Source organism: Numenius arquata, chromosome 1 (genome assembly GCF_964106895.1).
Source record: "Numenius arquata chromosome 1, bNumArq3.hap1.1, whole genome shotgun sequence".
Lineage (NCBI taxonomy): Eukaryota > Metazoa > Chordata > Aves > Charadriiformes > Scolopacidae > Numenius > Numenius arquata.
Window position 1 is genome coordinate 68,599,540 of NC_133576.1, and position 16,216 is coordinate 68,615,755.

At 39.8% G+C, this 16,216-nt stretch overlaps 1 protein-coding gene across 3 annotated transcripts in view; it reads left to right on the top strand.

Annotated features, from left to right (window-relative positions):
* Positions 1-8,767, top strand: part of GABRB3 (gamma-aminobutyric acid type A receptor subunit beta3) — a 196,075-nt gene extending 187,308 nt beyond the window's left edge. For 2 of the 3 annotated variants that reach the window (XM_074147361.1, XM_074147369.1), the window contains one exon: positions 8,417-8,767. In XM_074147361.1, coding sequence (XP_074003462.1) covers positions 8,417-8,767 — 351 coding nt within the window. Of the gene's footprint in view, positions 1-1,387; positions 1,394-8,416 lie in introns of all 3 variants that reach the window. The other variant, XM_074147379.1, reaches the window with a different exon arrangement.
* The last annotated feature ends 7,449 nt before the right edge of the window (positions 8,768-16,216 follow it).

Consider the following 16,216-nt stretch of genomic DNA (forward strand, 5'->3'; position numbering starts at 1 on the left):
TGCTGCGCTGTAAGGAGGCTGAGAGCCATGGATGAAGACTACCTTGTGCAAGTTCAATAGAAGTGTTGGTTTTGTCATTTCAGTGAGGCTTCTATGGAGTGTATTTAGAAAGGCAAGGTTTCTAGTCCTGGGAAATATTTCAAATCTCACATGAATTGAGGCTGAGCAACATTTTTGAAGACAGGGAGAGTGCCTAAAAACAGGCAGCCCCCTTAGCAGCTATCACCGCTATTTGATGACTGTCAAAATGTACACTGTGCTGGAAATAAGATTGAAAAGAGTTCAAATATAAAACTAGAAGAAGGGACTATTTTTAGTTTGTCTCTAAGACTACCATTTTGGGTTGATGTGTGCTGCTGTTTTGTTTTAGTAATTGAATTTGCTTGTATACGAACCATATGCATGAGCTCCCTGGCATTGGTTTAGAGTCCTAGCTCAGAGCACTAGAAAAAGAAAACAAAACACAAAACCCAAACCAAATAAATAAATAAGGGTTAGTCCATTAATTGTCCACATCAGATACTGTGACTTGTGGGTGTAGTGACAGAGTAACTCTGTGCTGTATCATGTCCAGCCTGAGTCAGGAAGGGCTGCGGCGCTGTGGAAATCACTTGTTTGTGTTGGGAGGCAGCACTAGCAGAGCAGAGGCAGCACAACACATTGCCTGGTGTTCCGGCTCTGAGTTTTAGCATTGCTCATATGGTACCCAAGCCTGGAAGTGCTGCTGAGGAAATGTCTTTCTCTCAGGCAAAGGCAACAACAGAAGGATGAGGGAAAATGCTGGGTTTTTTCACTCAGGAGTGTTTTAGCCCATGGAAACCAGTAGAACCAGCATGGACACTGGTGTTGTAGTTCATTTTTCACCCATCAGAGGACTGAACTCTGGAGTACAAGCTAGCAGGCTTGGTTATAAACACCCCTCTTTCTTAGAGTAACAAAATGGTTTTTTGTGCATTCCTAGTCTTATTTGATTGTAGAGCAGGAGAGTTTTAATAGAAAAAATGTTCTAGGGCACAAAATTCACAGATGTGGGTATGTTTGTGTTTTATTTGATAATTGCTTTGCAAAGCAGCCACTGTTCATGCTCAGTAACTCTGCTTCCTAATGCATTTGCATTTGTGTTGTCCTGCGTCAGAGGTTACGGGCTTGAAAAGCCAAAATTGGCTCAGCCATCTCCATGTTGCTGCTGCTGCTATGGACATGCCTCTCCGATGCCAAGCTTTTAGGCACTTCTCTCGGAGTTATTCCTGATGCACTGCCACTGAGGCTTGCTGTGTTGAGGAGGGCTCCACCAGCTGCTGCCACTGAGCTGCCTGTTGGCTTCACTGCTCTCGTCACGGCTTTCTGTCCGATCCTGCCTGTGTGTTAAAGCCAATGAGCCCAATAGCTCCAGGTATAAGGGAAAAAAGAGCCCTCTCAGCATGGAAACAGCACAGCCGGTGTCCTCATGTTGCGGGGTGACAAGGAAAAACAGTGGAGAGAGGAGAACTCTCTGCCCTGTGTTCTCCCGTGTAGCACTGAAGCTGAAGGTGGCACGGTGACTGAGGCACGTCTGACTAAACTGAATCTCTGGGAATGGTTTCAGAAGATTCAGAGCTGGTGATGAGATGAAACCTGAGTGAGCCTTTACGAATGACTCATCTGTGGATCAGCAGCTGACTACAAAGAAAATTTCACACTTAGCCATCTCTACTTTTGACTGCTTTTGCATCATATTTTATTTCACATAATGCACTGTAAATAGTATTTCTCGCCGAACTTTTCCAGCCTTTACCAGTAAACTGTAGCTACTGGAGATGAACATAGGATGCTCCTTTTTTGTGTAAACCAATATTCATACACTGACCAGTTTCGGATGGAAAACTCTCTCTTTAATACCTTGATATACTGGTTCATATATAAGGACAAGCTCTAGGATAAGGGAAGAAGTAAATCTTGATTTTTCATAGAATATTTCTTCTGCCTATGGTATTGGTGCCTAAATCAAAGTTCTCTGTTTGTGGAAAAACTGTCGGAAAAGAATAGGTAGCCTGCAAAAATATTTTCCTTTGAAAATTGATCACCATTCTTACAGATCAATTCTGTTTCTCCTGTTAGCATTGGCAGATTCAGGCTTCATTTGTAGCTCTCCGTGCACTTTCAGTTTTGCTATAGAAATTGTTTCTTTTAAATAAGGCTCAGATACAGCCTGATTTACAACTAAATCAGCATGAGAGAGCTCTAAGGCAATTCTGTTCTCACTTGTTGTTCACTCTTGTGGTAGGGGCCACTGGCATAATCAGCTGGTGGGCATGTGTTTTGGACATTGCTCCTTCTGGGCCAACCCACAGAGGTTATGATTTGTTACAGTCCCCTGCTAAAAATATTGCTTCTTAGTTCAAGCTGTGGCAATTTACATTTTGTGTTTGGTGGGACCAAAAGTTCAGCCTCAGGGTATCAATCAGGAGGGTAACTATCACACAAGCTTATTCAAGCTTCAACCCCCTGTGGCTGTCAGACATGTGGGAAGAGCTTCCTTTGAACACAAATAATGCATAACCCTTTATAAAAAGGCCCTTCTCATGAGACAGTTCCTGCATGTTTTTTTAGCTCTGGAGATTCCTGGCTCAAATCCTCACTGTTGGCCAAGGCGGCAGCTTCCCACCAGACATTGCTGAGAATAGAGGCCACTTACATCTATTTAGCGCTTTTAAAGAATTGTTAATTGTAGCAACCCTTCTCACAAGTGGGATTTTATTCTGAGAATGAGTATCTTGGCTGCTGTGGCAGAATTATCACTCAGTTTAAATTGGGAAATATGAGAATAGCAAAGCTGCCAGTATTCTCTTGTGCATCTTCATCTTTCCTGGATACTTTTTTCAGTGCTGTTTTGAACAGTGGGATATTTCTGAAACAGGAGTGTGATGAGTAGGTGCCAAGTTTTGAAAAATATCTGTCAAGGGTGATAAGCACAGTTCTTGTGGGAAGAACTCTGGTCCTGTAGTGCTTATGATGGAGACGTTCAGTGTTGCACTGGGAGACTTATGCGTGTATTAATTTTGTTTGACAACCACCTTGCACAAACAAGTATAAATGGTGTAAATCCAGAGATAGTAATAAGGTTTGTACATGTAATCCTTAGTACAGCCCAGAGAGTGTAAGAATTCACAGACAGTGTAAAATACAGGGAAAGGGAGGACCATAACACCCATTTCCTTTTCTTTGTCTGTTCAAATATACCAAGGTTAATTGTCAAACTTCCTTCGTACTTGGTGGACAGTAATACTAAGCTACAGTTTCCTATTTTCTTTTTTTATTCTTCATGCTTTCCTTTTTTTTTTCCCAAGACCTTTCCATCTTCCCAGTTCTGCTGGCTACCTTGGGTTCACCTACTAGACTGATATGACATAATTATCTCGTTCATTTTTTTATGCTTATTAATTAATATAAACATATTACAATAGTAGTGAGAGAAGTTTCAACTTTTCAACTCAAGGAGAACACTCAACACTATCATTTTCATTGTGATTGTAGTTTTTTTTATTTTTAAAATATCCAAGGCATGATGTGGTCAATGAATTTTGCTTTAAGCACAAGAAACACTTCGAGCCTGATCTTTTACTGTTCTACGTGTTGGAAATCCATTTATACATAAGTAGAGAAGATGAAAACTGCTGCCAGATAGTTTGCCCCTTGCATAACCATAGATGCTTGCACCAGGGCATATCAGGAGAGAATCAGGTATCTGGAGTCTAGATTACAATTTCCACCAAAAATAATTTCCATTTTATTATAATTTTAAGGGGAGATCTATTTTGTGGGTTAATGTACTTGAATAGTAATTTTGATGTAAAATAGTACAAGACTAACTACAGAGACAGCTTTTCATGCTGTTATTTAAACCCGTTATTTGCATTTATATTGCTTCATATGATGGAAAGTGTTTACATGGTATTTAAAAATTTGGGATTGATGAACTCCCAAACATGCCTAAGGGGTTTGAGCAAAATGCTTACTTTCTTTCTTTTTGTGTAGTAGAGTGAAAGACTTATGAGGAAAAAGAGATTTCATTGTAAAGTACTCCTTAAAATTTATGGAATATTTAACAGAGAACTAAATGAACCTGAAATAATTCAGACACTACCTAATAGTAAATCAAGCTTTATGGTAGTTTCCCAACCCTAGTATAGTGTTTCCAAACTGGCATTAAAGCTGAAATTTTCCAAGAGTCTTGATTAGAGAAAGGTATTCAGTAGCAGCCCTTCACTTGCATTTCTTTAAAAATATAATACTTAACATCTAAATGAGGTAGTATCTGGTCTAGAATTAAGAAGTAGATTCAGGACTTTCAGGTGTAAAAGGTTGTTGAAGTTTCATATCTACAATGTACAATTCAAGTTAAGCCTATTAGAGATGTGGTGTTCCTTCAGGAGTAAGGACCAGAGGTTCTTCGTGAGCCTTATCTTAAGTCTCCTCTTTCTGGCTTCAGTTAGGTAAGTTATGGTGATTTTTGTGTGATGATGTTAGACTGCTAGCATATTTGGATTTTTTCTTTGTACTGTAATATGTATCATTCAGAATTGGTTAGCCTTTAAAAGTGAATCTGTTTTTCCATGTATGAAAGGTCTCACAGCATTTCATGCTTCTCAGCCTCCAAGAGGAGTTATGTGAGATTCAGTCACTTCGCCCTGTTGCATGAGCTGTAGTTTTTCAGAGGTGGGACAGGTGGGGTTTGATTAAAACTGATTCTGAAATATGAACACCAGTTTTGCATATTTGGATCCATGCTGATTCAGCAGGGAATTAATTAATGATTTGGTACTCAGCTGTTTTCATCTGCTTTGATGAGCTCACTGGGAAACACTTCATGGAAACAACCAGCCCTGGCTTGTGTCAGGGAGGAGATGGGAGCACCAGCAGTGGACACCACAGCAGGGAAATGGGAATGAATGGCTTCAGGTGGAGCCACGATCAGGCAGGAAGGGGATTACAAGAGGCATAGAGGTACAGGGAGAAAAAGGAAATTTTTAGGATAAAGCATGATAGTAAGGAGTGAGGGGAACTTGGCCGAATACACAATGTCATCTCTCTAATTTATAATAAGGTAAGACCAAAACCCAGTGTTTACATTTTGGGGAGAATTTCCAGTGCACAGAGAGTGACACTTCTGAGCCAAGTGATAAAATCATATTATAACAAGTAAAACTAAAGTTTTATCAAAGACATTGGGTTTATTCATCATGTGTAGCCATGATGTGAATCTAAATTTCTTAATCTGTATCTGTACCTGGAGTAACAGTTTCCCTGGAGCCACCATTCTGCACTCATGTTCACCCACAGAGGATTTTGCCTTACCTGTATATTCAGGCAAACATGAGTAAACTTGCACATGATACCCTGCCATTATTGGTTTGCTTCTTTATTCATTGAGAGAGCTTGCGTACATTTTTCAAAGTCATTTAAAGCATTGCTTAAATCATTCAGAAGTCATGCTTATGTGCAAATACCTTTTAACATGTTGCATGCATTAAGTATTCATACTTCACAAAATCACCTTAAGATTGTCAGAAAGCATTAGCAGATATTGGTCTAACTTTGTTGAGAGCTTAGGTGGTTTATCCAAAACCTCTGAAGGAATCAATATAATTTACAGCAGTAGATCTCAAGAATATCTGTCGACTAGAAGCCTGAATTCAGTTTCTGCAGACCCCTTCTTGTCTCCACCTGCTCCTTCCTTCTCTTTGGCATGCAAGTCTGTAGCCCTATTAACAGAGAGATGCATTACAAAAGTATGTTTCCAAATATGTTTCATTTGACATTTTGAGAAAATAAATGCTGTCATACAACCTCATAGGAGATAACGGTATGTTTAGACAAAGCATTTACACAAATGTTGCAACTTTCTGACCACCTTTCTGCTTCAATTTGTAGATGCAGTGACAAATAGTGAAAAGTGGGGGCATCATTGGCAGATCAGGGGCAGAAGCTACGTTAGGGTGGCACTTAAGGTTGGCAGTTAAGGTGAAGCAGGCCAAGGGGTAAAATAAGTGGAATCAAATTAATACTTTCCTTGGGCAGGAGAAGCCTGAACACATAGATGTACCCTCCAGAATACAAGCTTTCAGTTGACACATCACTTACAAAAATCCAGGCTTGGTGTAGAAGGACAAAGTGCCCATGGATGAGCTAATGCCTGTATATGTGTAGGTGGAAGACAGAATCTGGAGACATCAGGAAGACCTGAGGGAAAGATCAGCTGCCATCTGTGGTGGTGGAAGGAAAGGGAGTAAAGACCTTCAAGGGGAAGGCAGTGCTGTCAGGGTGGAACCCAGCAAAATGGTCTTTGCTGTGGCATCTTTAGTAAGCTGAAGGCCATTTCTCAAATCTCAGGAGGAGATGGGAAAGGAGATGACATGATGCTGTGAGGGCCTGGATGAGAGATTTAAAACTTCATAAGGAAAATGCAGATTGTGGAGATATTTTACACAGTGCTGTTACAAATCTGGATCATAATTTGTACTCTTTGTGGAATAAAACCAGAGAAAATGGAATCAGTTATTTTCAGAGACCACCAGAAGTAGTGATGGTATCCATGGTTGTATTTTATGGCTATGTGTATTCCCTGGTTACAGATACTGCTCAACAGCATGAACTCATTTCTGCAAACCTCAAGCTTGTACTTTTGTACCCAATGGGTTTCTGCCATGGGGAAAATAAATTCTTCTTAATCACCACTGAGGCTTCTCCACCACATTATTTTGGTTCATGTTGTTTATTTTTATTTATAGCCACTCATCAGCATAATGTACTGTTGCCTACAACAGCAGAATTTGTTGCATACTTTAGGATTGTTTTTTCTACTTACCTATATGTCATTTTATATTCTTTTTCCATTTGCAAGAAGCTTGGCAAAGCATTACTGATATGCTATCATAACTGTTTTCACTGAGAAAAGATAAGCTGTAGCATCAATAAGTGATGAAAGAAATATACATTTTACAGAATTTTAACAGGTTGGAAAAACCTAAATGCATATGGACAGACACATAGCTACGCATACTTTTAACGCATGATGCAAAGCTTGCAAAGGACGTAGTGTCAGATGACTGTACAAACTTCAGAAGGCCATGACAATAGTGTGTTTCTCAACCACTTTTAAACAGATGCTTCTAGGATGAGATGTTCAACTGATGCACAGTTAATACAGCTAGATCATGCGGCAGGTTAGAAAAAAAGTATTAATTGCAGGATGAATTATGGATGAATAAATTGTATACGTAAAACTGGGAATTATCCTGTATACCAAGATTCACTGTCTATTTCTGACATGGGGAACTGAGTTCACTTGAACAGTTACACGTGTTAACTGCTTGAAAATACCCAATGCAGATAATTTATTTTCAGATATTGCAGATAATGCAGATATTTTATATTCGGACATTATTTTCCTTTCCCAAAAGCAGGCAGGAAAGTTGGAGCTGATACCTGCATCAGCTGTCTTCTCTGCCTGTCCTCCAGCATGCAGGACATGGGGCATAAGGGAATGTGGTCCCCCACCACTGAAGCTGCCAAATACAGACTAATACAGTGTTGTTCAGGACTGCCCCTTAGTGTCACTCATGGGAACTGGAAGTTTTTCTGGATTGAAGGAGCTGTACCCAAGTGTGTGCTGCTATTGGTAGTCAGGGGAACTAGAGAGTCTGGACTAGAGTTTAAGGACTCTAAATGTGCATAACCTTCCTCTTATTTACTGAAAATGGCATTGCATTGCTCACCTGTGCTCAGCACTGTGCTCACCTGTGCCTCTTGGATATGGAGGTGGAAGGGAAGAGTGTCGCCTCTTTCCTCAGTTCAGCAGCTTTCTTCCATGTCAAGTTCACCGCTTTTTAAGATCACCTATTCAAGTGGAAAAGCACCGCAGTTAAACATTGCCATGATTACAAAACTGTGCAAATGACTTTGGAACGGAAAGCTTAAGAGAGAAGTTGTAAATAAGGTCTGTGATTCCAAAATGCAAGAGTTCAGCAGGTCAGAGCTAGTCTTGTGATTTTAGAAAACTTCACATGTAGGTAGTAGAGAGAGAATCTATCCCTTACCCTCTCCCCCCACTGCCAGCAGCATACGAGATTTCACTGAACTGCACCGTCCTTTAGAACATGGCTGGTTTAGAGGGAGAGGAAGATTACTGGTTTTGCCAAATACGGGTTGTACTGGATGTTGGTAGTATGACGATAGCCCTGTTTGTAAAAGTATTTAAGTACTTGACTAATTTTAAGCAGCTGAGTATTGCCATTTTTTTCTAAGATTATCACATGCTTAAAATGAATACATGCTTTCTTAAAATATGAGTGGGTTTGGAGATTTAAATACACCCACATTCTGCTGATAGATGTCAAGTCTTTTGAAAGAATTTCTATTTCTATTTTTTGCCCCCTAGGTGGACACCCATGGAAATATTCTCCTAACATCGCTTGAAATTCACAATGAAGTGGCAAGCAACGAGGTCACCACCAGTGTTACGGATGCCAGAAATTCAACGATATCCTTTGACAACTCAGGAATCCAGTACAGAAAACAAAGCTCACATCGCGAAAGCCTTGGAAGGCGTTCGTCAGAAAGAACAGGCTCCCACAGCAAGAGAGGCCATTTACGAAGAAGGTCTTCGCAATTGAAAATAAAAATCCCTGATCTAACAGATGTGAATGCCATTGACAGATGGTCAAGAATGGTGTTTCCGTTCACATTTTCTCTTTTCAACTTAATTTACTGGCTATACTATGTTAACTGAGTGACTGAACTTTTTTAAAGGACTTCAATTATAACAAGTGAAGTACTACTTGCCTGCAGAGTTTATATATATATTTATACATAAAATATATATATATATGAACTTTTACTATGTAGACCATACTCATGTATGTGTGAATACATATAGCAAAGAACTGTGTGTATATAAAAGCACACACTGCAAAGCAAAAGTATATGTATGCACACACACATGTGCACATTCGTTCTGAGGTTATGGACACTTTAACATAGAATGCACTTCAGAGGAACTTTTTAAATCAAAAGGCAGGCGTCGTCAAAACTACAAGCCTTGAGAAAGTAAGTGTTGTATATTATCACTACGAAACTTTGATTGTCATAGAAATTTTCAAACAGCTGTAATCGTGTGTAAAGTCAGTATTTAGTAACATTGTTTGTAAATGCTGTCATACACACTAATCAAAAAGTAGTAAAGTTACACTGGTAAGTTTAAAATAAGTCATTTATATTGCAGATCCATCAACTACAATTTCATCAAGCCAAATTTATTTTTCTTTGCTAAAATTTCTTGGGTTTATATATGTCATAATGTTTTTCCCCAGTCCTGAATGGGCACAGTTTTTAGTGATCTCTTGCTTTCTCTTCTGCAGTAAGCAAACTGATCATGGGAGTGTTGTGCTAGGTCTTTGGCGACATATACATGTTCATAATGTTTCAAACAAGCATTTTAAGTGTCCATCAACAGTGAAACAAATCTTTTGTAAGTACTGTAAATGTACAGCACATTTTCCTTCCCTTGGACTGGTTCCAGCTGCCATGTCATTTTGAAAGAAAACAGCACATTTTTAGTATAATTTAGCTGAGAATTCAACTACTGTCAATGTGTTCTACATCTGCTGTAGATGTAAAGATTGTTATTCCAGTGAAAGCATAGAAGATGTCTCAGGTTATTTGCTACTTCAACATGAAACCACCTAGCTGTAGCCTTTTTTAAACATGCATTCACATTATTTAACATTCTTATAACATTGTATGTTAATGTAAAATATATTTGCATAATATGCATATAAGTATATTTTCTCAATATTTTTCTTCCCTGTGCTTGCTATCGTGACCGCATGCTATGTCATATTTTTGTTTCTGTGATGTTACAACTTTTTATTCTATAGAATTGAGCAAATAGAGCACTTCCAATACTTTGATTCAGTAATGGAGCATTTTCATATTTTATTTATGTACTCAAAAGTATATACACGTACACTTATCAAGCTAGTGTGCTGCCATCACAGATCACAAGAGATAGCAAACAATATGTTTTGTTTCAGCATCAACTATGTTCAAACATAACCTTCATGCAAATGTGACCACTTTGGTATTCATTCCCTCACCGGGATTCCAACTTTTTTTCAGTCTAGTAGATTGTAGTCGTCAAGGTATGCCAATTTCAGATCTGTAAACTTAATTTGTTATTTATCAGAACTAAACCTTTCTAAAGAAAAGAAGATATATTTTTTGTAAAGTGTTTCTATCATGTACATTCACAAATAACAACAGATACAGTAGCGTAAATAGATCTAAAAAAAAATAAAAAATAACCAGGCATGACCCTGACAGTTCTCTGCATGTAGAATTCCTCTGGACATTGATGGGGATTTTTGGCAGATAGAGAGCTTCGGGTGCTAGTTAGAGATGTCTACGGGAGAAAAATATGTGGATACCCATCCACCAAAAACACCAAAAAGGGATGAAACTGAAAAGGCTGCCTTGGCTCTGTAATGACCCGTGTTCTCGCTAGTACTTGACTTATCTGTGAGTAGAGCAATGATACTTGTGTCGCTGCCGTGTACGGTCCGTTACTGTTCCCACCCCCTGACTATTTGCAACTGAACTGTGAAACTTTGCTCTGGGCTGAAATTCAGCATAGAGGAACCTGGGTTGCGAGGTCTGTGTTGTCATCCCATCCCCGGGGCTGCTCCTTGAACTGGAATGGGCTCGGCACGGTTGCCTTGCAGCAAAACCTGCAATGCGATCCCCAGCTGGTGGCGTTCACCGCAACCCCCGGCTGCCGGCGTGTGCAGGATCAGCACCGCAGTCCTGCTGCATCCTTGGCAGTGGTGCAAAGTGGCTGTAACTGCAGTTTTTAAGCACTCTGTCTGCAAACAACTATACAGTATGAAGAGCCTCAAAGGAACCCCTATAGCTGCAGCGGAAAAACTTGGTTTTGAAAAGCTCCTCAGTGTTAGCTCCCAATGGTAAACCCCAGTGTACTATGAGCTCTCTAATATCTCTTCAAACTCTGAAGAGATTATAGAGCACATTGTCATCATTATAATCAAAGTAACTAAACAATTAACACCCTCCCAAAGTACATATTTAGCAGAATTGTTGAAAAGCCCTCCCAAGTTTTTATCCTGACATCAAAACATAATTAAACAAAAAAAATCTGATTTTAATAAAACTGAAAAATGGTAGGCTTTGCTTTAGAAAAATTACCCTAATGAAATGACCTTTCAGCAAGTCTTTCAGTAAGTGACCTAAGCAACTACCCTGAAATATGGGATTCAAGAAGATAGTGGTCCCACACTCGTGATTTAATGACAGTTCTCTCTTTTCTTCAAGTCCCAGCTCCTAGAAATCATGTGGTCAGGCAGGGATTTTTAACAAGAAGAGGAGACTTTTTAGTTGTGATAGAAATGTATACTCAAAGTCCCACAGAAAACTTTTCTCCTGTGGCTTCAGCCAGGATATTCAAGTAGGTGGAAAATTACTGTCTGGCCAGAGCAAAGAGGCAACGTGCATTTTCGGGACCGTGAAGAGAACTGAGTCTGTGAGGACTCTTCCTCTCTTACCCTTTGCAAAACTGGAGGGCAGTGTGCTAATGCAGCCCCTTTCATGGAACCATACTCCCCAACTTGCCTCTCATGGCAAGAAGAAGGCAGTTGCACGTTTCAGCTTTTTCACAAGATTTCATATTCATCAGCCTAGTTGAGTTCCATGGGGCACAAGCAGCTTGAACCTTGAACAAATTCAAGTCTTGCTTTGCCTTGAAAAAAGCCAGGAAATTCTCACTTAAGGTTAACACTTCATCTTTAACATGCATTTTTGTGCCTTTTTTTGCCAATTCCCTTCTTCCAGTCCCAGCACCGCTTCTAACATACAGACACACACACACAACCATGTGTTAAGAACAGTGTTTGCCTTGACCTCCCATTTTCTGGCTCTTGTCCCTTTATGCTAGCTGCAGTGTATGATTTTAGATGTAGATGTCTTTAAGACTAAAAATGGTAATTTCAACCAAGTTGCACCAGATTAATGTATTTCATAGCTAATTAACTCCTTCCTAACTGAACACTATTATAAATACCATTTACACACCATTTGTAAAAGGCATTAAGAAAGAAAGAAAACTGGATCTTATGTTATAGCCCAAAAGGTCAATAAACAGTAGAAATATTATGGTGGTTTAACTCTAAGTTGATTTCATCCCATTGTAAAGATAAACTAAAACCCAGTCTTTTTTGCTTAAGGCACATCTATGTATTTTTGGTATTCTTCAGCCGTGAAAAAAAAAAAAAAAAAAAGAATAGTAAAATGGAATGATAAAGAGATGCTTTATGAAAATATTGATGAATGAATATTCATTTATTAAAAAGGATTTAAAAATTAATTGCTTACTTCTTTTTTTCGGGGATGGAGGGAGTATGATGACTGTATGTTGGGCTGAATTTTAATGTTTAATTACGTGTTAAATATCATGTAATGGTTTGTCTTACACAATTTTACAAAAAAAAATCCCCATGAATGCACTTTCTTATCAACACCCAAGTAACAAAAGGGATTCTTAAGCATTAAACTACTCTATTTCCTAGTGTTTTCTACGGTAGAGTAAGGAAGAGACAAAAAAGACATCCACTGACTTAGCAAGATTCTAAATGGCAAATGACCCTCTGCTCAAGATGGGGCATGGCCTGTTAAGAGCAGAAAGTTTTATCTGAAAGCCCGACTTGCCCAGGAGAGCTTTTGATATCAAAACAAGACAGTGGTATGATGTTTATTTGTTTCATTAATCAAGTCATAAATATTTCAAAACCAAACAAAAAAAATTTTTTCTAGCTATGCTAATTGTATCATGAATGCTAATTGTGTTCATTACACTTTTTTATGGCTAAGTATTAGTAAGTTATTTTAGAGGAGTCAGGATACAGACAGATTCCAAGAAGGGTTTTTAAAGTCATCTTGACAGTAGCTCACCAACCCCTTCCCCCAGAACCAAAAAATACCCTAAAGATTCAGAAAGCAGACTGTCCTTAAACCCACTTGCCATGCTTTGCGTTCGAACAAACTGTCTGTCAGTTTGGAGTTAACTTTCTTCCTAGCAGCTGGTATAGTGCTATGTTTTGGATTTGGGATGAGAATAGTGTTGGTAACACACTAATGTTTTTAGTTGTTGGTAAGCACTCAAGGTCTTTTCTGCTCCTCACACCACCCCATCAGCAAGTACGCTGGGGGTGCACAAGAAGTTGGGAGGAGACACAACAGGAACAGCTGACCCCAACTGACCAAAGGGATATTGGATATTTCATGCCACGTGACATCATGCTTAGTATATAAAGCTGGGGGAAGAAGAAGAAAGAGGGGGACGTTCAGAGTGATGGTGTTCATTCTCCCAAGTAACTGGTACGTATGATGGAGCCCTGCTCTCCTGGGGATGGCTGCACACCTGCCTGCCCATGGGAAGCAGGGAAGGAATTCCTTGTTTTGCTTTGCTTGTGTGTGAGACTTTTGCTCTACCCATTAAACTGTCTTTGTCTCAATCCACGAGTTTTTTCTCACTTTTACTCTTCTGATTCTCTCCTCCATCACACAGGGGGAGGAGTGAGCAACCAGCTGCATGGTCCTAGCTGCTGGCTGGGGTTAAACCACAACAGTCACATGCTTGCTTAAATCTCATAGTAGCTAATGGCATATGTCACAACTTCTAGGAGTAGATAAAATATTCAGCACCATAGATGTAGCTGCAAGGCCTTTGAAATCAACAGAAAGGTTCCTTTTGATTTTGGCATGTTTCTGCTCTCTTTTAGCAACACTTCCTAGATCTTTAGTAAGATCTAGTATCTATTTATTCCACACATTGTATAGCAGAAAAAAATCAGTGGTGTACCAAACAGTTTTGTGTTTGGGAATATCTGGTAAGACATGTATTTATCTGAGTATTTTGGACCTGATCTACGGCTAAACATTATCAATTAATGGTTTAAGTACTAGTCATTATATTAAAGGAGTTATTAGAAATGGTTGGCTGTTTTCCCCAAATAAATATGGTCCTTTTAGTATCAAGACTATTTCCATAGATGTTGGTTTTATAGTCACAACTGTCTCAACAGCAGACGGTACCTGCTAATAGAAGTATGGCAGACAGTTGAAAACTAAAGTAAAAGCAGTGGGAATCCCAAGGCTTCTCTGAACTTTTTTTGAACAGACAGAATCTCTCATAATTTCTTTCAAACTCTTCCAAATACAGGACCTGAGATTTTCTAAAATTATTTCAGATTTTGGGTGTTTGATTTATGTGGTTCTTATAACTTGTGAGGGTTGACTTGTGAACTCACACACATACCCTCAGACAATTAAACGCTTTGGCAGCTTACCCAACATAGAGCATCATTTGTCATACTTGAAAATGAAAGGGATATGTAATAGTGCAAAAAGAACAGCTGCTGCCCCTAAAATCAACCAGAACTAAAATTATTGCCTAATTAACTGAACTTTAGGTAGTGCTTAAGCAAGCACAATATTTATTTGGACAGTGTCCCTTGCCTTTGCAACGTGCTATGCAGTATGCCTTTGTCCCAGCATTGCAGCCTAATTTAGATTAGCAGGTTTTCTTCTCCCCTGGAAACAAGGGAAAACTCAGAAAGTGGCCACTCAGGCCCAGTTTGCCCTGCACTGGCTTATCTCAGCAAGGCACAGGTTCCCTAGACAGATCTCCCCGAAGCCACTCAGACCCCTGCTCTGAATCCCTCTTTGGAGGCACTGATCTCTCTCCTTTGACTCCAGAGGGAGCCTTAGGCTAAACTCTGAATTATCCCCCAGTTTACCATCAGCAGTTGGCTTCTTTCACATGTTATTTCTCCTGCTGCAAAAACCTGGAATAAAGTAACTATTATCCTAGCTGGCAGGATGCACACTGGCAAACAGCATGTGTACTCGGGGCTATGATACATCATGGTAATCTTTAGGTTATTCATTCTAAAATTGTATTTAAATATATTTCAGTTTATGCTCTAGCCCTCAGGAGTTAGCACACTTGTCTCCAGGTGCTGATGCTTTTTGTATGAATGTGCCTGGAAGTCTGCGAGAGAGCACGGGGAGTTTTCTAAAGACTTAAAATCCATTTAGCAATAGTCTCCTGGGCATTTCCTCCATCCTTCATCCGTATCACAGGTCAGGCTTTACATTAACCCTGCACTAAGTTAACCACCTGTCTACAGGTGACCCAGAGCTCAAGCCTGCAGATGTGTGCTGCCAAGTAATGTCTTCCTCAGTTGTACCATTAGATATTCTGCTTGTTAGAAAATGTCTCACAGATCAGATGCTATATTAGTTTAACAACTAACTGCTGCTTCACACTTTTTCCATCTAAAATGCCAGCACTGCCACTAGAGACCCCATTTTCTCATCCTTTGAAAATTACTAGAAAAAGGGGAATTTGCAGGCTGTCAGGCAATCAAGAACTTCTCTCTGTACACCCAGGCTCAAATTTTGCTGCAGGTTATACATTTAATCCACAGGGATAGATGTAATTTGGTACAAAACTCTCCCTGCCTAGGGCTACTCTTAAGAGTTTGCAGTCCAAAACACCAGTAATGTAGGTAGATGCAAAAGTATTTAAAATTGCTAGCAATGAAGTCTTTCTGTCTTTTTTCTTCCAGGGATATTTAATGTGAAAAGCACAAACAGCTGCGGGAGCAGGAACCAGCGCACAGTAAATCTCCCAGTTTAGGCTGAGCTAGGCTGGAGTCAGGCACTCATACTCCTCTTGCGTTCAAAGGTCTTTCTTCTTAGCTGAGCAGCTGGAGAGTTTTGATGGAAATTCCCAGCTCAGCTGAGAACAGTCCCAGGACATAACCCAGAGCATCCTTCAGACGAGTGCTCTACACATCTGCCTCTGATGTAAAGAGCTGACCAAAGCACTACATCTAGCCATATCTTCGGTGGAGGGGAGCCTCCTGTCATGAAAATGCTTTGGGTGCAAGCAGATATCTGTGAGTGCCTTCAAGGCATGGATTCTCCCTAAGCTCTGTATTTCCCGTTGCTTCTCCCGGACAATTGCACACTGTATGTGCTGCTTTGCCCTTTGGAGCTGTCTAATTCCCCCACCGCTGCAGAGGACACAACAGCTGAATTTGTTCCCTCTCACATGGGGCATTTATCTGAGGCACCCAGTTAGTCCTTCAGTCATTGTAGACCC